General features: G+C 50.3%; 1 protein-coding gene and 1 long non-coding RNA gene across 10 annotated transcripts in view; one reads left to right on the top strand and one right to left on the bottom strand.

Annotated features, from left to right (window-relative positions):
* Positions 1-1,915: 1,915 nt before the first annotated feature.
* Positions 1,916-22,819, bottom strand: part of Fam193b (family with sequence similarity 193, member B) — a 32,481-nt gene continuing 11,577 nt past the window's right edge. For 5 of the 9 annotated variants that reach the window (XM_087591311.1, XM_087591310.1, XM_087591305.1 and 2 more), the window contains 9 exon segments: positions 18,816-19,058; positions 17,071-17,302; positions 15,710-16,097; positions 12,824-13,007; positions 11,728-11,967; positions 5,427-6,429; positions 5,202-5,277; positions 4,222-4,319; positions 1,916-2,282 (listed from right to left, as the gene is read on the bottom strand). In XM_087591311.1, coding sequence (XP_087447437.1) covers positions 4,223-4,319; positions 5,202-5,277; positions 5,427-6,429; positions 11,728-11,967; positions 12,824-13,007; positions 15,710-16,097; positions 17,071-17,302; positions 18,816-18,929 — 2,334 coding nt within the window. In that variant the 5' untranslated portion in view covers positions 18,930-19,058 and the 3' untranslated portion in view covers positions 1,916-2,282; position 4,222. 9 annotated transcript variants of the gene reach the window in all.
* On the top strand, positions 6,417-8,181 carry LOC108348505 (uncharacterized). The gene is made up of 2 exons (XR_015641458.1): positions 6,417-6,616; positions 7,726-8,181. It is a non-coding gene; the product is annotated as an uncharacterized LOC108348505 (long non-coding RNA).

The raw sequence follows: 22,819 nt of genomic DNA, 5'->3' as shown, positions 1-22,819 counted from the left end.
TCCTATGGGGAAGGGGGTTGGGGGAGGAGAGGAAGGGGCAGGTTCTAGCCACTTGTGTAGGAGGCCACTTTAACAAAAGGCAGCGCACACCTCTCTAGACACTTCATTGCCAGCAGAAACTTGGTTAAGAATGGCATTTAGCAGGGGCTGGGGATTTAGCTCAGTGGTAGAGCGCTTACCTAGGAAGCGCAAGGCCCTGGGTTCGGTCCCCAGCTCCGGAAAAAAAAGAACAAAAAAAAAAAAAAAAAAAAAAAAAAGAATGGCATTTAGCGGGGCTGGAGAGCCCACCTGGTTTAGAGCATTTGTTCTTGCAGAAGACCCACATTGGGTTCTCAGCACCCACGTGGTGAATCATGAACATCTGTAATTCCAGTTCTGTAGAATCCAATGCTCTCTTCTGACCTTGGACACCAGGCTTATGGTGTGAGCAAAAACACTCATGCATAAAATAGATCTTTAAAAAGAAAAAGACTTTTTGGACATAGTATATGTAAGACATTTTTAGTAAATCTACTACATTAAACAGGATTTGGGAAGAGGAAGTGGATTCCTTGGCTTTACAGATGTTGATTACGGGTTTTGTTTTCAGATCTACAAATGGCCACATATTCCTTCCCACTCGACAATCAGATTTAATTCATCAAAGGTGTTTGCTCTTAACTGCTCCAGGTATGTTGGTATGGTGTGGGTGGCTCTCAACTGGCTAGAGCTACAGGTGCATGGCTGTAAAGGCCTCAGGGCCTTCCCTAGACCTGGTTTCATACATATGTAGAAGACTATATTCAACCTGCATCCACACGGTCATCTTGCAAAGGGGAAAACTAAGTGTAGGGACTAATCTTGGTTGCCAACTTAATTAGACACACCGCTGGGTGAACCTGTAAGGTCATTTCCCGGAAGGACTAACTAAAGGGTGAAGACACTCCCCCAGAACAGGCCTGTCCTTTCCTCAGTGGTTGTTGTTTTTGCCTGCCTGTTTTCAGTCATACCTCGTGGTGGATGCATCTACTCTGCTGCTGCTACTGCTGCTGACATCAGAGCTTAGCCTCTCCAGTCGTTCAATGTGGACTAAAGATTAGGGACTCTCGGGGGCTGGAGAGATGGCTCAGTGGTTAAGAGCACTGACTGCTCTTCCAGAGGTCCTGAGTTCAAATCCCAGCAACCATATGGTGGCTCACACCCATCTGTAATGGGATCCAATGCCCTCTTCTGGTGTGTCTGAAGACAGCGACAGTGTGCTCATATTCATTACATAAATAAATATTAAAAAAAAAAAATTAGGGACTCTCTTGAGAGCAGTTAAGAGCACTGTGCTCTTCCAGAGGACCCAGGTTCAATTCTCAGCAACCACATGGTGGCTCATAACCATTTGTAACTCCAGTCCGAGGGGATTCAATGTCCCTCTCTAGTCTCCACAGGCAGTGTACACATGTAGTGCATACATATAAATGCAGACAAAACACCCATTCACATACATAAAAATAAAAAAGTAAAAAAATGAAAGATAGATCAATGGCTCTCCAGAAGTTGTCCAGCCCTTCAGCACTAGACTGAATCTAGCCCCATGGATCAGCCTCTCCAATGTTGAGCTACCCAGCCCACACAGTGTCGGAGGCTGATGTACCTTAGTCCTCTCAATAGTAGGCAGGGCCTAGACAGTGACCACAGCCACAGCCTTTGGGCCCAGCCAGATAGTTTAGCAGTCGCTCTGCTGTCACAGCCTTAGCCCCCATCTCCTTTATGGTGGGCTGTCAGTTGCACTCAGGACTGCTTGGGGACTCTAAGGGTTAAGTGAGAATTACAACAGACTGCCTGTGCAGATACTGCTCCAGATGGTGACTAAGGCAGACCTGTTTCTGAGTACATATAGCCCTCCCGCTCCCCATTCAGACCAGCAAATCACAATCACACCAACTCTGTGTCCAAATGTTGCTTTATCTTTCTGCATGAAAGATATTCACAGTATCAAAAGTAAAGAATTAAAAAAACAAAACAAAACAGAAACCAAACACAAAGAGAGCAGTTTTGGGCCAGCAGTGCCACCAGCCCTTGGCTCCCAGGCCAGCCCATTCCCTGGGCTCTTGAGTGGAGGCTGCATAGCACCAGGAAGCGGCTCTGCTGAGATCCTCAAAGGCCCCAGCACAGCATGGCGTCCATTCAGCTTTTGGTTGGTCAGGGTGGTAGGAGCAGGGAGGTCGAGACAGGTGGCAGGGCACGTGAGAACTACATCTGCAGCCTGAGCTGAGGCTTGAGGTGACCGGCAGAAGTCAACCTGGGTAGGGCTGAGAGGACAAAGAGGGCAGGATCAGTGAGTACCAGGCCCCTCTCCCCACCCCTGCTGTCCTTGCTGGCTCTGGGTCCCTATGAATTACATCTCCAGCTTCTGCCCAGAACCCAGCTGCATCTGGGCCTGGTGAGTGGGAATATGCAGTATTAGCTTTGTTTTTTGGACTAAAAACAAGCAACAGATTTCCTGGATGAAAAGAGGAAATTTTTCAGTAGAAAATAAAGTTTAAAACTGGTGAGGGACAGAGCCCCAGTCATGAGGTCCTGTCAACATATGGGACAGGCCTGAGAGAACGAAGGCCCTCCCTTCCCGCAGCACAGCTGTGTGAGGCGGGGCTGAGAAGAGCTTGGTTGCTGGCAGCTGTTCTCCCACTTGCAGGTGCAGTGGAGGCCAGCCCTGTATTCAGACTCCTGCTCTGCTTCAAGGAGACCTCTGGGCTGGGTCCGGAGGCTGTGTCAGTACTGAGCCTCCTGGGCCTTCCTGAAAGATGATGGAATGGCTCCAGGATGTACACTCAGGAAGGAGTGGCCTTGGGGTGCACTTATCCTGAAGTGGCAAAGGACCAGACCCCTCAAAACACAGGGAGCCTGAGGTGACTGAGGAAGCAACTTTAACTAGGAGGCAACATATGCTTAGCACAGGGAGTCTCAGCTCTGGACGCTGCCCTGGCGTCAGGCCTCAGTACTGCCCAGGGGGAGTTAGTCAGAGTCCAGGAAGCTTACCGCTTCAACTTGTTGAGGAATTTTTAAAGAACACGGGAGCATAGTGTCAGGTCAGGTAGGGACTCAGAGTATGTGTACAGAGGTCAGATCTCCCATTGTACTAAGGACTCAGAGTATGTGTACAGAGATCAGATCTCCCATTGTACTAAGGGCAGCTATGCAGTTGTCAGACAAAAAAAAAAAAAAAAAAAAAAAAAAAAAAAAAAAATCCTGATCCAGATACACAGCACAAAAGCACAAAGTTAAGACATGGAACTGTGGGGCTGGAGAGATGGCTCAGAGGTTCAGAGCACTGAGTGCTCTTCCAAAGGAACTTGCTCAATTCCCAGCAACCACACAGTGGCTCACAACCATCTGTAAGGAGATCTGATGCCCTCTTCTGGCCTGCAGATGTACATGCAAATAGAGCACTTATATATATAAAACAAATAAGTCTTTTTTTTTTTTTAAAAAAGGTCACAGAACTGAAGAGCCTTGGGCCCCAATATTGTATGTTAGCCGCCTATCTCTTCTGCACTAAAGCTCTCTCAGCCTGGAGGCTTTCTCCAGTTTTGGGCACCTATCCCCAAAACATCATCCAGTGGTCAGTAGTTCAGAGAACGGGGCTTGCTGAGTGGCTGGAGCGCAGGCCAGAGCTGCTGTGGGTCAGTCTCTTCCCAAAAGACAGCCTAGCTCCTAGTTCCTCGGGAACTTGTGCTACTGGGGAAGACTCCTCAACAACACCGCCATGATTTATCAATGGCCCTAAAGGTCATGCTATAGTTCACCTGTCTGTCACTGTTCCCTCAGGGCTGGTCTTTTATGCTGCTTAGGGGGAAGGCATATTCTGCACTGAGGAATCAAGTGGGACATACGCTCAGTGCCCACTCATGGGTTAGCTCCATGACATCTACTGTTGCCAGGACACTTTGGGAGGTTGAGCCCCAGTAAAGACATCTCAAGAAGCTGACCTTCAAGAGAAGCAGCAGCAAGCAAGATTCAGGGAGGGCCTAACCAGGGAGGACTGATGGAAGAACAGAGGCCTTGGTGAGTCGCCACAGAGAGGACACAAGCAGAGCATCAGCAACTGAATGTGGAGATGTGGTGCTACAGGGGTGCAGAGAGCAGGGCGAGCAAGCCATAAGCCCCAAAACCCAGAGCCATCATACAGTGTGGTTCAGAGGGGCACACGGCATGGAAGAGGCGGGTGCAGGTGATAGCTGGGGTCTCTACCTCACTGAGCTGTGCTAGGAGCGGTTTTCTTGAGGCTGAAGTTGGTCCAGTTCACAGCAACTTTTTGACGAGTTTGCTTTGCAGAATCCAAACAGAACCTATTAGGTTTTGGAAATATGGGCAAAATAAAGTAAGATGCTTTTTCCTGTCCTTCCTGGACCCCACCTCTGGACAAGCATGCTCCATTTACTCAGAAACCAGCTGGAAGCTATGATGTGACCCCAGCATTCAGGGCTGCCATAAGTCAGAGGCAGCCTGGGTGATAATGGCAAGATGCTAACAAAGAAACGAGTCAGCTTTCAACAGACACCGGCTTCCAGGTGTCGGGGTTTGACAGGCTAGAGAACTGCTGTCCACAAGGCCAGGGGACAACACATGAAGACAACTGCTGTGAGATACAAACTGGCCATCCTTTCTACCTTATCCTCGCTGTACTGAACTGGCTTCTTCTCCCTTCAAGCCTCTGTACATGGCGTCCCACTGTTACAGACACCTTTCACCGTCCCTGTTGAGCTCAGCTCAGTCTTATTCTTCAGATTTCCTGTTGGTCTCACCTCTACCCCAGGTTGGTTTATAAGCCTCCCACCCAGTGGCCTCGTCACACCCTTATGCCTCTAATGGCACCAGTCACTGGGCTGCATCTCTCTGGACTTTTCCTAGAGCTGGGCCCACTAGAACAGAAGTACCAGTAAAATGCCAGTTCCGGGGACCCCTGTGAGCCTGAGGCAGCCTAGTTTATGTACAGAGTTCCTGAGCACCAGGGCTACACTGAAACCCCGCTCTTGGATGCTGACCAAGCTCCTTTCTACGCCTTGCACCTTTCCAGTGCTCGTCTTGCCAAGGGGCTCCCTGGGTTCAGGCTATGTGGAAGGACAGTGAGAAACCCCATGGAGACTTGTGTCTCCGACTCAAGACACAATGTGGGACTTGGGCATGGACATGACTCCCCTCAGCTGGGAAAAGCAGGCAGCCCAACCTACCTCTTGAAGTACTCCACCTCTCGGTCGGTCTCATCCATCTCCACCCCATCCAAGTCCTTGGGCAGGAACACATCGTCTAGGAAGACACAGCCAGGAGGGCTCAGTGCCTATGGCCAGGCCTCTGGGGTCATGCTGGGAGCGCTGCTGCCCATATACAGGGACTGCCCTCCACCCCACGGCTTGGTTGGAGTCGGGGTTCAGCCACTTGGTTCCTGATGCACTCACCCAAGGAGGAGGCTGACTTCTCCTGCTTGTTTCGGCTCCGGCGGCTGCGGCCCTTGCCCTGGGACAAGCTCTGTGGCTTTGCTGGGCCGGGGATCTGCTCAGATTCCTGCTCCAGAGTCCGTGCCCTGGCCCCGCCTGGCCAATTCTGCCAGGAACTACCCTTCTTGTCAGTTTTGGGACTGGCAGCCTGAATGGGTCCTGGCCGGCTCCCCCGGCTCCCCTCTCCAGGTTCTGCAGCACTGCCTGCCTTGGCAGGCTCTGGGCCCTTGCCTGGCTGCTTGGGGCTAGACATCTGGCTCTTGGCACTGGGGGCCTCTTGGTTGGCTGGAGGCCAGGGGGCTGGACTTGCCTCAGTCTTCTTTGCTTGACTTCCCTGCCTCTTGCTCTTCCTTGGCTTCCCACCTGTGGCCACAGGCTCAGACCGTTCCTGTTTGCAAATGGGAACTTCCTTTGGACTTTCCTCAGAGCTTGGCTTGCCTGGCTTGGGTGTCTTGACCCAGATCACCCTGGACAGGTTGGGCACAGTGTTGAGTCTTCTTACAAGCCCATTCTCAGGGATAGCAGGAGGGGGGCCCCTCACCTCTGTCCATGGTGGGTGAGGGTCTCTCCTTTCTGCCCATGGTGGGACCGGCTCACTTGGAGCTTGTAATGTGTGGCTTTGAGGAGAACCCAAGGTCAAAGGGGACAGGTCAAGGTTGATGTCAGGCTGTTTCTGAGAGGAGCCACTGAGGTCTGAAGGGGTTAGGGTCTGAGCTTCCATTGTCCCCTCCTTAAAGCCACTGCTGTCCATCCCGAGCTCACACATGTTCAAGCTAGCACAGAGGGAGTCTTTGACGGTGCTCTTGATCTCCTGCAAGCGGCTGCTCAAGAAGCTACTGACTCGGTCCAGCTCCTGGTCAGGCCACTCTAGGAGCCTCTCCCTGGCAGGCCTTGGCTCCTGGCTTCCAGAAACACGATTCACCTGCTTCAGAGCTTCTGTTGCCAACCGGGCCTTCTCTTTTTCCTGCCAACAGAAGACACAGTTTCAGCAGAGGGCTGCTACCCATCAAATACAGCGTGATACCTGACACGTCAGCCTGGGACCTGGCTTTGCCATTTGCTCAAGACAGAAGCCCATGATCTTCACAACCCTATAGGGATGAGGGAGTGATGAAAGCAGACAGATATCAAGTCTCGGGATAGAAGAACAGGTAAGCTCCTGAGAGTAGCTTTGGACAGTGTATTTTTTACAAGCCTGTGTCAGCTCTAGGGTCTAAGAGGCTAGGATCTGCTTCCTGAGCATGGGTTAGTATGAGCCTGAGGAATTTGTCTACCCCCCAGTTAGACCCCAGTGGACTCATGTGCCAAGCAGAGACAGTAACCGTTGACTAAAGAACAAATGGGGTGCATGGCGTGGAGAGGCTGTTGAGAGGCCGTCTCCTCGACCCTGTAGGCAGCAGGGAGATGTGCTCTTACACAGTCTTGAAGGAAGGAAGATGTAGGAGCTGAGATGCTCCAAGCGAGTGGCTGACTGTACATGTCCTCCTGAAGAGGGCACCTCTTAGAAAGGTCTCTCACTGCTAGGCCAGCCCCACATATCCAAGCCTACATCTAAAGTGTGTCCTACAGCCATGATTAGTGACAGACAGGGCCCTCACCACATGGTATAAAAGCAGCTCCTGAGCCCAAGAGACTGTCCGGTCCCAAGAGGTTGGTTCCTGTAAACCTTCTTCAACAGACTAGAATCAGGAGAATGGAAATTCATCTGTGGGCTGTTACCCGAATTTCTCTACCTAAACCCAAGGTAACAAGAGGCTAACAGAGCCTAGGGGTTTCATGGGAAGGCTGTGGTGGAGTACCACCTCACCTATTTCCAGGTGACTTGCAGACTGAGGGAAAGACAAAGGAAAATGAATTTAGGGAGAGAGAAGACTTGCTTCTACCTCTGAATCACCTTAGAGAGAATGCTCTTCTGCCCCACTGGGCAGCCATATAATCTCTGTCTCACTGAACACTGACTACACACCGAAGCTCAGGTCTTTGGAGCCCCTGGACTGATCATTGACTCTCTTTGAACCTTAATGTCCAAGTCTGTAATTTACAAGAAAAGGTTGCTCTGAGGACAGCTGTGAGGGTCCAAGTATCCTTCCCCATGTACCAGCACTCGGCCTTCTCAGGAAGGCAGCAAGCAGAGTGGCCTGGGGCAGCATCTGCACAGATAATATGGCACCTGGAGACCGCAGGATGCTCTTTCCCTCACCTTCTGGTTGTCATAGATAAGGACGTTTTTACTCAGGAATGTTTGCTTCGTGCCCTGCAGGTGTCAGAAGCCCTGGTGGAGAGCACCTCCTCATTACAAACACTGCCACTGAAAGAAAGCGGCTACATGCACAGACCTGGCTCCTGCAACAAGTTGTCCTTCAACCTTCACCACTGCCCTTGCTGCACCACAATGCAGTCTACACAGATGAGGAACTTCAGCTTTGGCGAGAATACAAAACTGGTTCAAGGTTAACTAGGTGGCTGGTAAATCAGCAAGGCAGGGTTCCCAAGCTCCTGACTCTTTAGTTCCTTTTGCTCACTGAGTGAGAGACAGTGGGCTAAGCTTTGGGAGGACAGCTGGGCACAAGACATGCCTGTTTCCCAGCTTCACTCTGCCAGGGAAGAGAGCCATCCAAATGGACTGCTTAATTCGAGTGAGTGTCAAGTGCTACCGGGCAGAAAGTACAAGGCACTTTTAACCCACCTGGACCATCTGAGAGCTCCTGGCAGGGAATTACCCTGGGAAAAAGTAAGCACCCTATGCAGACGTACAGTTGGAGCCTAGAGTTTTGTTCTGCTTTTGTTTTGCCAGGGGAGGTGTGGTGTGGAGGGACCTTGGGAGACAGGAAGGTGGGTTAGAAAGTAAGGCTGAGATGAAGCCAGAGGCTAAGCAGCAGCTGGACCCTAAGATCTGTAGGCTGTGCAGGAGCCTGGGTTTGCGCCTGAAGCACCCAGTGTTCACCACTGAAGGCGTTAACATAGGTGCTGTGGGTGGGCATCCTGGGTAGGGATCTTTGGTGTTGAGCAGGAAAGTAAAATGACACATATCCACAAACATCTCCAACGACCACAGCTGCTCCTGGGACCTCGTGGGCTGACATCACCTGTGCAGCATTCTACTCAGGTTCCCATGCATCACTCGCACCATCCTCCCAATACGCTACGATGTCAGTTCCTGTTATTCTCATTTTACAGATGGAAAACCGAGGCTCAGAGATTAACTGATTTGCTCAAGGTCGTACAGCAAGTGTGATCAAGCTGAGCCTCAAACTGAAGTCCAATCCTGAGGCTCACGCCTCAGTCACAGCGTGCTTCCCTATGGCGATGCCATGACTCAAGGTCAAACAACAGAGTGCAGCGGTCACCTTTACTGAGCAGACAGTGGAGAAGAAAAGGCAGCTTCTTGCTCAGTGCAGAGTGTGAGGTGCCTGCAGGAGGCCCAAGGAGGACCAACAGTTTTCAGAGATGCCAATGTCAAGTACAGCCAGAGGGTTTCTCTTCCCTAGAGATATGGTCTACGAAGTCTAGATGAGGGACAGGAACGCACAAGGGAGATGGAAAGAGGTCAGAGAGGCTGGTGAGAAATATGAAGACAGTGACCCTATTGTCCCTGCTTGCCTGAAAAGTCAAGGAGCCAAAGGATTAAACGGGAGCATGTGTCAAAGGTCGACAGCAGACATCTATGATGGCATATATCCAAGACCTAGCTTGGATTTTTTTTTTCTTTTCTCTTTTTTCAGAGCTGGGGACTGAACCCAGGGCCTTGCGCTTGCTAGGCAAGTGCTCTACCACTGAGCTAAATCCCCAACCCCCTAGCTTGGATTTAGTGATGAAGCAGAGACTGAGGAGTGCTAGGTGACAATGGGAACAATGAACTCAAACAGGAAGAAGAAGCAAACTGAGAAAAGCAGGAACCAACCGCATGCCTTCGAAACTCAGCAGTGGGCTCAGCGACAGACAATGGGGGCAGATCCCTGGGTTTGAACCTGAGGAAGCAGTTTACCAGCTGAAGGCATTGGAATAAGAGCAGGCAACCTGGGCTGAGCAAGCAAGAAAGGACTCCCTGGGCTGGGCAGGAGGACAACCTTTCCTTTAGAGGAGGAGGTAGTCCAGTGACTTTTTCCTGCTAGAAACAGAAGTGAATGTGGGAGGGCAGCTGAGAGCCTCAAAGCTGGAGAATCAGAGGTCTGGAAAAAGGGCCGTGTGACTGGGCAAGGCATAAAGGGACAGGGGTCTGTAGGCCAGCCAGGCTACATGGGAGTTCAACAAAGTAGGGGACCCACTCCCACCCAGCTGATGTGTGAGAAAGGCAACAGGCAAGGAACTAGAAAGTCCCGTGTGAGCGAGTGACTTTTGTAAGCCTATTCAAGTGAGCACTAGCCTAGCCTAGGAAGAGGGAAAGGGTCAGAAGACAATACTTGGTGGACAAGGAAGGACGGATCTTAGGTTGCAGATGACACAGGCATGAGTATAACTTCAGAGCATCAGGGATTAGTGCCTAAAGGCGAGAAAAGGACGTAATGGTCTGAAAGTGGGATGAGGGACCAGGAAGACCCTTGCCTTTACTCCCAAGGTGCTAGAAAACAAGCAGTCATTGCTACATGCCTACCGGGAAAATGAACTCCTGATGGCAGCCACACTAGTAAGAAGGACCTCAGAGTGGGGCTGACAGCCAAATGCAAAAGGACAATAGTCTCTGATCAACACCGAGACCACCTCTGCATGTTTGTTCCTGTCTACAAGACTCGGGTCTAGTGGACAGTGACTCCGGGGAGCTCTGGGATCAGAAGTTACGGCAAATGGGAGGCCAGAGCGAGGGGCAAGGTGTAGCACAAGCGTAGACGACTTCCCTGAGGAACCTGCCCTGGAGTGACAGTGTTTCAGGAAGAGGCACAGGTGAGAAGTGCACACCAGGCTGGGAGCTGTGGAACATGCCTTCTGGAGGGCAACCTGGGGTGGGAGCAAAGGAAGCGTGACCACTCTGAAGGTAGCAGCAGGGCCTTTTGCTTAACTACTTGAGGCTGCAGAAGGATCTTGGTTGTCCTCGGGCTGGAAAGATGGAGAAGTACTTCTGCCTTTAGGAGCTCTAGGGTTGCTTGACCACCCAAGAACTGAAACTAGCTGGCTGTGAGACCAAACCTCTTGAGATGGTGGTTCCTGCGTGTGGCTCTGAGCAGACGCAGCTGGGGTTCGGCAGGTGAAGTAATAAAGCTGCAGGCACCAAGGCTGGGCTCGTCTGGCAGCAGGGCTGTCTAGGAATAGCTGCTCACTGCATTTATCCTCCGTGCTGAGTGAGCACTGGTTCATTCCCATGACTTCAGTTACATCTCTGTGCTGGCAACTGCTCGACTCACACCTCCACTTGCACTAGAATGTCTCACAGGAACCTGAGTCAATTCACCCCAACCACACCCAGTCTCCTGCCACTGCCTGCTGGCTCAGTCACAAGAACTGTCAGGGTACTGGCTCCCACCCGGGACACACTGGAGTCACTTCTCTCACTCAAGCCTCTCAGTTCCAGTCTCAGTCCCTGCCCCCTTGGTCTTGTCTTTTCCTACCTGGAGCATCAAACTCAAGTTTTCTTTCCCTCACCTTCCAATCTGCCCTCTGAATCACACTACAGTCAAAATACAGATCCGAGCGAGTCAACCCTCTGGGACACCTCGTATTTGGAAGCTGCCATGCCTCCCTCAGCAGGGCCTCTGAGGCTCTCTCTCTTCTGTTCCCACTTCCTGCCCTACTTCTCTGCTGCGTTCGGCACTGGCCCCACCACACTGTGGTGGGATGTGCTGTACCTGCTGCCCGTCCTTATTCCCTGGGACCCAGCTGATGAGTCACCCTCCGGTAAAGCCACTCCTGGGCACCTCCCTCGGCCTGGTACTTGTCACACCCTAATGTGTTTGTCTATTTTTGTGTCAGTCTCCTCGCTCGCTGGACTGAGTTTCTCCCGGGGTGAGAACTTAACTGTTACTTTTTGGCTCCCAGTATTTGTGGCCGTACTTGCTGACTGAATAACTGACCGGCGACGGAAGCAGCAAATCCTCAGCTTGGAGGACACCAGCAAGCAGCCTGCGGCGGAGACACATTTCCTGCTCCAATTACTTGCCCCTGGGGTTTCCCTGACCCTGATGCCTCCCAGATTCATTCAGACCTTCCCATAGTAGAGCGATACCCAGGTTTTTGGCAGCCAGCACTATTCCTACCCCAGAGGTCTTAGGGCTCAGTGAGGGAGTCCTTAGGGAGGAGAGGCAGTAGAGCTGAGCTTCCCCCCCACACCCACCTTCTTTTTCAGCTTGTGCCGGGCCCGCTTGGCAGCCCTGGCGCTGTTGGGGACTTTGGGCTCCGTGCTGTTGATGAATTCCAGCAGCTCATCCACATCTCGGTGATCCACCGCAGGCTCCCCAGGGATCCCGCCCAGGGTGCCCCCCTTCACGGGCAGCTCCTCTTTCCGCCTGGTCAGCCTGGAGCGGAGCTTCTCCCGGATCTCAGTATAATTCCGGCTCGTCGGGGCAGCGAGTGGCTGGGGGAGGGGGAGGTGCTGACATTACACCCTGGGCCGGGGAGGCCCATGGCATTCCCACCCACTGGCACCATGTATGTGGCGAGAAGCCAGATAATTATTCTCTCTAGCATCAGCCACCAAGGCCGAATGGCTTCATCCTCAGTAGACTCTGAGCCGAAGCAGTGGTAGGTATGAAGATGAGGGCAGAGCTTGGTGACCAAGGACTGGGGAGCCAGGGAAGCAGGTTTGAGCCCGGGCTTCATCACTTGGAAGCTGTATGACCTTGGGTAAGTCACTCAGTCTTTGTGAACATCAATTCTGTCACCTCTAAAATGAAGATGACAATGCTCACTCAAAGGTGACTAGTAATTCTGAATTACTTCGACATTTCCTATCCTAAACTGCCCTGCCCTAGCCAGCCTTCTCCTCTTCTCCTCATGAGACTTCTGAACTGCTCCCCTGTCTAGAGACAGCATGATCTGAGCCTCCTTGGTGCCATCTGTGCTCATGGCCTGTACCTCGGCTGGCTGTCACACTTGGGGAACCTTTTGCTTCCACTCTGCTTTCATCATGCACAAGCGTTCACTTCTCTGGGATTACACACGTATACATACTCATCAGAATCATAGCTTTTTCTCTGCCACTTCCTCTCCTTTTGCCTAAAGAAAAAAAGTCAATCTTAAGAGAAACCACGAGAAGAACACAGCCAATAACACGTTAAGATATCCCGACCTCACAAATGTGCCTCCAGGCTGAAGCAAGCAGATGTAGGTGTAAGGACTCTGAAGCCCAGCATGGCGATCCCTGCCATGATCAGGGGTCTCTCCTCTGCCCCTGCCTGCCCAGCCCTCTCTGCCCAGGCAGGCTCACTCACCGCATTGTGGCCGAAGAACTCACAGTAGCAGCAGTCACAGAACTTCCCATCGCGGGGGTGGGTGGAGGACGAGGTGCAGGAGCTGCGCTCAGAGCTGCTATCCTCTTCCTCGCCCAGACCCTCATCGGCCTCACAGGCCAGGCCACTGTGTGCAAATTTGTGCCCCTTGCACCCAGGGTCCCTGCTGCAAGGGAGAAGGGCCCAGAGGTAAGCGTGGGTGGTGTAGGCACAGAACATAGCAGGAGCCTAGAAAAGTATCCCAATCCCCAGCCTCCATTCCAGCTGCCCTCCGCTGTCACATTAACGCCTCTTGTAAAGATCGGAGCCTGGTAAGAGTCTCGGGCACCACAAAGGTAAAGACTGGCCCTGGACATTTCCCACATACGCCTATTTGGCAGTGCCATGTGGACACCTCTCTAGCTCACTGTATCAAGCCTTGTGATAGCTGGCTGTTCATCATTTGTCTTCTAATCTAGTGAGCCTGCCCCCTTGTATTCTGGAGTCTGATTACACAGCACAACCCCCTTGCAGAGCAAGTGCTCAGTGACCAGGAATATGAACTGACTCATAGGCTGGTGGCTCTTCTGGTATAGTTCAAATGATCAAAGAGAACAGTTTTTCTTCTCCTTGTCCAGGGTCCTTACCGCACACTTGAGTCTTGTGTCTGTGTAGATAGGCAGAGCCTCCTTATTCCAGAGCTCAGTGATGAGAAAAAGTGGATGTGTCTTCTGGGGGCCACACACTAAAAGAACCACTAATGCTCAACCCAAAAGCACACTGAACGTGAAGCCTGGCCATCCTTGGAGTACTGTTGAGAGCCAGCACCTATCTCTCCATTTAGCGATTGTGGAAACCGCAGCAAACGACAAACTCCTTTGCCCTGTGCACAAAGTTCATGCTTTCTCCACTTACATTCTGCCTCTGCACCCTGGCAATGAGTTGGGGCAACTTATATTATAAAGGGTATTTTCCCGGGGCGAGGATGAGACAGGCTGAGAGGCCTCTGAATCAAAGCTGGGAAGAAGCAGAGCCCTGTGATGCAGCGGCAGCAGCTTAAGCACTGCAGAAGCTGGTCCATGTTTGAGGGGAAATAGGAGTAAGGTGACAGTCTAGGACAGGCCAGTGTAGCCCATGTCTGCTTCTGCAAAGGTTAGTAAACATGTGGTAGGGTTTAGATAGAAAAGCAGCAGTTGTTACCAACGGTGCCTACAGAAGTTTATGTCAAGTTCACCAGTGTTCCTGAAGATACAGACTGCTCTTCTTTACCACTGAGAGTTCTCCCACCTACTCTCTTCCCTGCTAGGAATCCCCAGCACACGCATTCACTCTTTCATATAAAATTGGTCTTTCTAAACAGTTGAGGCTGGCCTTGAACTCTAGATCCTCTGGCCTCCGCTTCCCAACTGCTGGGCTCATAGGTGTGTGTGTATAGCACTCTGTGTGGGAGGAAGCAGCTTGCCAACGTGTGATAAGAATCCTCCCAAGAAGCAGTGATGAGAAAGTGTAAGGGGAAAACGCGGCCAGGACAGCTTGAGATGCTGCCTATGCTAACATGCGGGCAGGACAGCTTGAGATGCTGCCTATGCTAACAAACCTAATGGAATGACAGATGTCCTGCAGCTGGAGAGTAGCAAAGTGGACTACAATTAACATTCTCCAGCCCCAAACACCAAGGATTAAGAACAAAACACAGGAACACCGCAGTACTTAATGAAAACAGCAAGGTCCAAGTCTGTACTGACAACAGACAGCATGTGAAAGACATGTGAGAGCACAGGTTGAGCGACTGGTGGCAGCAGGCAGTGAGATCTCAGATTGGGAAATGCAGATCCATATGGTGTCAACTATTACCACAGCTGCCGTCATACACTCACTTTCAAATAAAGCTAACAGAACCACGGAGGAGCTTCTAGGGCTCCAAAGGACCCAGGTCTATTTAGACCCAGGCTTATCACACAAGGATTTCTCTTGGATAGGAATTTGGAAATGAACCAGATTTGTTGGTGCACACCTTTGATCCTAGTGCTCAGGGGGCAGAGACAGGTGGATCTCTGAGTTTGAGGCCAGTGTGGTCTATAGTGAGAGTCCCAGGACAGCCAGGGCTACACAAACAGACCCTGCCTTCAAAAACAAAAACAAATTGAAAATGCTTCAAAGTGAAGGGGTGGGAGGACATAAAATTAAGCTGTAACTGTAGAGTAGGACATTACATGGATGCTTAATTTTGAAACCACGTTTTAAGTAGGGAAATGGTCATGATATTTAAGAAGTGTTGCTACACAGGTCAGAGGTGGTAAGAAACACCTGTACTCCCAGTAGTAAGAGGCTAAGGCAGGAGGATCACAAGTTAGAAGGCTAGCTTGGGCTACATGGCAAGAGCCTGTCTCAATATAAAAATAAAAAAACTGCTATATAAAATATTTATCAAATGTAGACCAAATGATATACAGAAGTATCTTCAAGAAAACAGGCCACAGTGCTGGGAGTTTTCTCTTCAGGTTGTGAAAACCCTTCCCCTTTTTACATCTAAATTGTTCTAAGCTTTAAAAAGTTGTAATTGAAGGGGCTGGGGATTTAGCTCAGTGGTAGAGCGCTTACCTAGGAAGCGCAAGGCCCTGGGTTCGGTCCCCAGCTCCGAAAAAAAGAACCAAAAAAAAAAAAAAAAAAAAAGTTGTAATTGAAAAAAAAAAAAAAAAAAAAAAAAAAAGAAAAAAAAAAAAACAAACAAACCCAACTTAAATTAGAGCTTATTTACGCTAAGGAATCCGACACAGGACCTGTTCTAGCTATTTCTTCCAGCCCACTCTATGCTTTGTTCTCGGCAAGTTTTCCAAACCCTTAGGCTCCAGTGAGAAGGGAGTGGCGCCTTTCATGGCACTCACTTACCTGTGAGTGCTAGGGAGTGGCTGAGAGCTCGGTGGTGGGAGGAGAGGCCCACCACAGTGCCCGCTGCAGTGCCCGCTGCAGGGGTGGCTGCACCCCGGGAGTGGTGGAGGCATCTTCAGAAGTGGCATGCTGGTGGAGGGCAGATGAGGGCTCTGACATGGCCCTGGGGGGTGGGTGGCAGTGGCAGCAGCCATAGGGCACTCTGAAGCCTGGGCAGGGAAGGGTGCTGCTGGGGTGGTGGGCAGCAGGTGTGGGTGGGATGCCGAGCTGAAGGAGCCAGGGTGAGAAGGGATCAGAGATGCTGGATGGGGGGCAGGGCCAGTAGGACTGTTAGGGGGAGCAGTGAGGTCTGAGTGCTGGTGGCGCTCCGAGACAGGGAAAGCCTCACCTGTAGGTGGAGGGGAGAAAGAGGGGTCAGACCTGGAAGGAAAGCCCACAGGTTCATCGCCACATCATCCTGCTTCCTGTGACCAAAGGGCACAGCTTATAGCACAAAGCACCCTAAAATGTGTGGGTAAGCGCTCTGTTGGGACGGCTTGGGCATCCCAAGCCTAAGAGGATATGGCTCAGTTGTGGTATGAACAGAGAGTGTCTACTATTTCTCTGAGTCCCTTAGTCTCAGGCATTCCTTAGGCCTAAGAAAGGAAGCTATATCAACCTTGGGATCTACCTCTGGGCCATGTGGACCAGAGCAGCCAAGGTATGCTTGACTCCTAGAAGGCTACAGATTTCTGCCTGAAGTAGGAAAAGGCTTTGATGACTCTTCAGCTCATGAACTAAGATAACTGGAATGATGTACTCTATTCACATGATTTGAAGACAGTAGCATTTTGAGTAACTTTCCCGTCCATTTAGACGTATGGCAGTAATAATCCAAAATGCTTTCTCCTCTGGGTCTTAAGTACTGGTACTGAGTTTAAGGAGATTCCTGTGGCCTGCCAGCCTTCATTCCTTTGGGGTAAACAGTGCTGTCTACCTATCCCTAATGTAGAAGCACAAGTCCAAGGAGGCTGAGAAGCAGAGGCAGTCGAGGCTGTCACAGCATAAAGGGCAAGTGTACATGACCTAAGTCTCATTTCCTGAGGCTTTCCCAGGCTACTGGTTCCCCACATTACCAGGACCCATCCTGGACCCAAAATGAGTAACAACAGTGAGGGCAAACTTGTCTGTCGGCAGTATTTTGTAACGTCAGAGTCTTGCAGGAGGTCTTCATATTGAAGATCTAGGTTGGCCTGCTGCCATCAGAACAGGTCCATGTTTACTTATTCTATTAACCAAATTCCTCACTGACTGGGCCAAAGTAGAGGCAAACAGCTACCTACATTGAAAGGGGCCCAGAACTTTCCAAAGCTTAGACTCACCAGGGATGACAGGAGGACTCCCAAGCGAGCTGCCTGGCACAGCTCCGCTGGAGTGTGGGGAATTCCAGAGGCCTGAGAGCTTATGTGCTGACAGGAACGAGCTGGGATCCCAGTCCCCTGAGTTCCCATGGCAGGAAGAGGAGGAGGAAGATGAGGATGATGAAGAGGACGAGGATGAATGAGAGTCACCCCCACAAGACTGTGATTTGCAGGATGTATGTGACAAGGAAATCTGGAAAGGAGAAAGAAAAGGCTCATGGTCAAACAGTGGGGTTGACCCTCTGCTCCATCCGGCCTTAGGGTATGGCTGAAACACACTCAGCACAGGCCAAGCTGAACCTAAACGAGAGCCAGCACTGCTAAAAGCTATGGCGTTCCCAGTCATGTGACTGTGTGGACAGTGGGCAGAGCCTAGCTCTGAACATGGGCCATTTGCTGGTGAAGAGCTGCCAACAAGATGAAAGGCTTTAAATCACGAGTGTGGCTTAGCGCTTAGGCTCCCCTTGACCCCTTCTTTCTCCTTCCTTCATTTTTAAAATTGTTTTGAATCTTTATTTTTATTTTGTGTGTATGAGTGTTTGTCTGTGTACCGTATGCATACAGTACACACAAAGGCCAGAAGAGGACATCAAATCCCCTAGGACTGGAATTACATAGGTTCTAAGCCACCACGCGGACTCTGAAAACCAAATTCCAGTGCTCTGGAAAGGGTAGCTAGTGCTCTTAACCACTGAGCCATCTCTCTAGCCCCAGACTTCCAATTATTTTTTATTTCTTTGGGTATTTTTGAGACAACATCTCTCTATGGAGCCCCGAGTGTCCTGGAACTCACTAGGTAGAGAAGGATGGCTTTAAACTCACAGAGATCTGCCTGCCTCTGCCTCCCAAGCACTGGGACTAAAGGGAGTGCCACCATACTCAGCCCTTCCTTCCGGTTAGGATGCACATCCATGTATGATGTGTGACTGTGTGTGTCTGCAGGCACAGATGCTGATGAATCACAGTGTACACAGAGGTCAGAGGGCGACCTTGGAGGCAGGTCCTCCCCTTCCACCTTGTTTCAAACAGGGTCTCTTTGTTGGTTTGCCATTGGGTAAGCAAGGCCGCTGGCCCACCAGCTTCCAGGCCCATTTTACTGCAGGAGCCTGGGGATCACAGACATGCTCTGCCCCAGCTGGCTTCACGTAGATCTGAGGACTCAGACTTGGGTCCTCAAGCTTGTGTGGCAGGTGCTTTTTCCCACTGAGTCACCTCCCTGGACCAACTGACTTCTTTCCTTCTTCTCCAGCACTAAGGAATGAATCCAGAGCTTTGTACACACAAGAGAAACACTCTACTACTGAGCTACATTTCCAGCCCCAAAGCAAGAAGTCTTGAAAACTGAAGTGATTCTGGGTAAATGAGACATCTAGCTAATGACTCAGACGGCAGTCTTTCACAGCTCCTAGCCATTACTGATGTCTTCTGACTGAGGTAGACCTCAGATCTCCACTGATCTGTTTCATATTGCTGGCCTTTCTAGGGGCCACAGGGCTGAAGGCATCAGGGTCAGGTGACGGACAGGATCAAAATTACCTACATCCACTAGCAGGCCTGTCTCTTCTTCCCTCAAATCTGAACCCAGCTCACAAACAGATACTAAGTGCAGCCTGGTGGTTTCTCTGAGCAGCCTGGGCAGAGCCTCCTGTGGCTTCCTGAGGGAGGAAGCACTCTGCATCCAGGGTCACCTGTCAGCTGTTACCTACCGCCACTGCATGGTCTCCACCTGTCTGCCTCTCATCCTCCTCCATGCTCTTTCGGCAGCTCTGGCAGACCCACAGAGGCATCTCGCCTAGGAGATTCTTGACGAGCTTTGGCATGAAGTCAGGGGGCAGCTTCTCACCCTGCAACACCAGTCCATTCTGTGAAGGGCCTTCTTCCCAGCCTTCGCGCTCGCGGTGACACAGCAGGCAACAAGTCTGCACAGACTGGCTGGAGGCAGGGGGAACCTGTCCAACACAGACACAGGGTTCCCAGGAGGGGAAAGGCTGCCTTAGAAACGATGCTCTTATTAATAACACGTTATCACGTGCCAGGCACTGGGACAGGCACTTTAGAAGCATAATTTAGTTTTAGTCCTTGTAACAGCTCTGCAAAACAGGTGTTCTTATTCCCATTTTTTTTTAAAGATGAAGAAACAGATTTCAAGAAGTTAAATGAGCTGCCCAAGGTTACAGAGCTAGTGAGTGGTTGAATCCCAGTGAGTATGACTCCAAAACTCATGCTCAGATGTCCTCAAAATAACAAAACTACAGACATGCTTCTCCCTCTCTGATGAGCCTAGGAAGGGCCCAGATCGCTGCAGGCTACAGAGCAGTCCTCACCTGGAAGGAACGTGAACTTCCATACTCGGAGAGTCAGAAGAACATGTAGGTTCTCCAGAGAGATGAACAATCCCTTCCTTTAGCACTGCAGTGGACTTAGAGAAGGGCTTGTGGGAACGGTAAACAATCAGGGAGGACTTAAAGGAGGGTTTGTGGGATGGTAAACAATCAGGGAGGACTTAGAGGAGGGTTTGTGGGATGGTAAACAATCAGGGAGGACTTACAGGAGGGTTTGTGGGATGGTAAACAATCAGGGAGGACTTAGAGGAGGGTTTGTGGGATGGTAAACAATCAGGGAGGACTTAGAGGAGGGTTTGTGGGATGGTAAACAATCAGGGAGGACTTACAGAAGGGTTTGTGGGATGGTAAACAATCAGGGAGAGTGAGACCCTGGCGCTCTTTTGGGTAAGGATGGTGGGAAACACCTGGACTCTGGGTCAGACAGACATAACTCCATGTCAGCCTCAGCACAAGCCAGCTGACAACCTTGAGCAAGCTATTTAACCTCCCTGAGCTCTGCTTCCTACCCATCCTACAGAGTTGTACAGGTGTGCCAGAGCCCAGGCCCAGACCATTACTCAGCCTGTTTCTTCCCTCTATGACGGATCTGACCCAATCGTGTATGTTTGAAGGTTTCCTTTCACACTGGGAAAGGTCCTGATGGAGAACCTACTTAAATTTTAGCCCCAATTAGTGATTTCCTCTACTTTCCGACTCTAGTCTCCCTCCACTGATGCTGCATACAGCCCATCTTTTGGACCAGCAGGAGTTAGCAGACCAGCTGCCAGCACCGATCTAAATAATGTATGTGCACTTCTTGTATCCTTGCATGGATGGCCCGCATGACCTTGTGCCTCTGACACCATGAGGGAATGGCCAGACTCCTGCCACACAGGTGGGACCTGGAGAAAATAGGAGTGTTCCTGCCTAACCAGTCAGCTGATCAGATCTCAGTGAGCCCAGCTGAAACCAAGCAGGCCTGCTTAGAGCGCAGGAACACCCCATCAAGCAGCAGGTTCAGGAGAAATAATAAATGGAACTCTTAAGTGACTAGGTTGCAGGCAATTTGTTCATAGCAGCAGACAACTTGCGTGTAACTTTCAAGTTTACCCTCCATTAGGTAATGTATTTGTAAGGGTGTGCTGTTTCCTGTGATGTCACCTTCTCACAATGAATCGGGACCAGAGTATCCTTTAGTCAGCCATGTTGTCATCACTAACCTGGGTCCCTGGTTTCTCACAAAAGAAAGGAACCAGCAGCAACAACAAGTGTATAGCGAAAGACTCAGGGAAGTGTAAGGCCTGGGGAGAGAACCTCAGGGATACAGACATCTCACAGTGAAGTTATAACACACAGTCAAGGGCTGTCTCAATGAGTGAGGCAGCTGCTTAATGGTGAGTGCAAATGGAGCTCATCTGTGTCACTTCACAAATGTGGCAGGGTAACGAGGATGGTAGGGAGAAGGCAAAGGAGGACTTTGTAAATGTAAACATAAGAATGTGTGTGTTGTGTGTATGTGTGCGCAGGTAAGAGGACGAGTTGCTGGAGTTGCTCTCTCTCCTCTCACCATGTGGGTCCTGGGGGCTGAACTCAGGTTGTCAATTTGGCAGTAAGTCCTTGTAGCTGTTAAGCCATCTCACTGACCCAAAGGTGAAGCGTTTGAGAACAGCACTTAGGACATTTTTCAAAGGTGTAAGATGAGTTATAGTCAAGTGCCGGTAGACAGGGGAAGATCCCAGCACGCAGGGCTTAGAGCCTAGTGGTATGTCAGAATGCCATGGCAACCCAGGACGAGGACCCTCGAGACAGCTCTCCCCTCACTAGGACTCGATGATCCTAAAATCATGACATGGGGTTGTGGCTGCTAGGTATTTTCTTGTTTTATCTTTTTGAGACAGGGTCTCACGAAGGTCAGGCTGGTTTTGAGCATTATTTAGCAAGGGGTGGTCCTAAATTCCTCATCTTCTTGCACCTACTCCTAAGTGCTAGGATTATGAGCATGTGCCAGCACGTCTGGTCAGGAAGAAAAGCTTGAAAATAGTAAAAATATCCTTTAAATCAGTCTTTTCTCCTCTTCTTCATGCTAGAGATCAAAATCAGGAGGACCAGGTACATGTAAAATTTTTATATACACTATACAGTACAATATATAGGGGTTTAAAATATTTTGGTTTTATGCTTTTTGGGGTGGGGAGGGGGGGACAGAGCATTTATGTAGCCATAGGGTAGCCTGGAACTCACTATGTAGGTCAGGCTAGCATTGAACTTAAGAGATTCACCTGTCTTTGCCTCCCTAAATGTGAGTACCACTATGCCTGGCTGATATGTCGTCCCCCCCCCCCCCCCCGGAGCTGGGGACCAAACCCAGGGCCTTGCGCTCTGATATGGTTTTGATAGTTCAAAACAACGCCTTCTCAGGGCTGCGGAGGTGGCATAAAAGCACTGACTGTCCTTCCAGAGGACTTGTGTTCGACTCCCAGCAGCTCCATGGAAGGTCACAAAAGTGTCTTAACTCCATTTCCAGAGGGCCCACTCCCTTCTTCTGGCCTCTGCTTGCACTGGGCAGGTACATGGTACATAGCCACACATGTAGGTAAAATATTATATACATAAATTTTAAAAATGCTTTTTCTACTTTCTTTTTTTTTTAAAGATTTATTTATTTATCATATACAAGTACACTGTAGCTGTCTTCAGACACACCAGAAGAGGGCATCGGATCCCATTACAGATGGTTGTGAGCCACCATGTGGTTGCTGGGAATTGAACTCAGGACCTCTGGAAGAGCAGTCGGTGCTCTTAACCGCTGAGCCATCTCTCCAGTCCCTCTACTTTCTTTCAAAATCAAATGCAGAACTCTTATAATTTTAAGTGTGTGGCCAATGTGACTGCACTCGGAGTCAAAGTAATTGTGGGAAGTGCTGTGGTCAGCAGGAAGCACTGGCTTTGGTACTCCTCCTGAGCGACCACCATGCATGAGCTGTATGATACTGACTAGGCCCTGCTTACTCCCTCTGAAGATGGGATAATGATACTGAATCTTTCTTTTTTTTTTTTTTTTTTTTTTGGTTCTTTTTTTCGAAGCTGGGGACCGAACCCAGGGCCTTGCGCTTCCTAGGCAAGCGCTCTACCACTGAGCTAAATCCCCAACCCCATGATACTGAATCTTATACAACCGAGAACTTGTCATATACAATGAATGCAAGACCTTAGATTTCTTTTTGGGGGTGGGGTTTTGGGGTTGACAGAATCTCACAGTATAGCTGAGGCTGCCCTTAAACTTGTAGTAATCCTGCTTCAGCCATCTATGTGACAGGATTAGTTATACACCTCCTTGTCTGGCTTCTATTGAATATCTGAGTCTCTGCCTTTAACCCTAGAAAGTC

The sequence above is a fragment of the Rattus norvegicus genome, chromosome 17 (assembly GCF_021556685.1).
Source record: "Rattus norvegicus strain SHRSP/BbbUtx chromosome 17, alternate assembly SHRSP_T2T, whole genome shotgun sequence".
NCBI classification, from domain to species: domain Eukaryota; kingdom Metazoa; phylum Chordata; class Mammalia; order Rodentia; family Muridae; genus Rattus; species Rattus norvegicus.
Note: the sequence above shows the minus strand (reverse complement) of the source record. Positions and strands in the feature narration are given on the sequence as shown.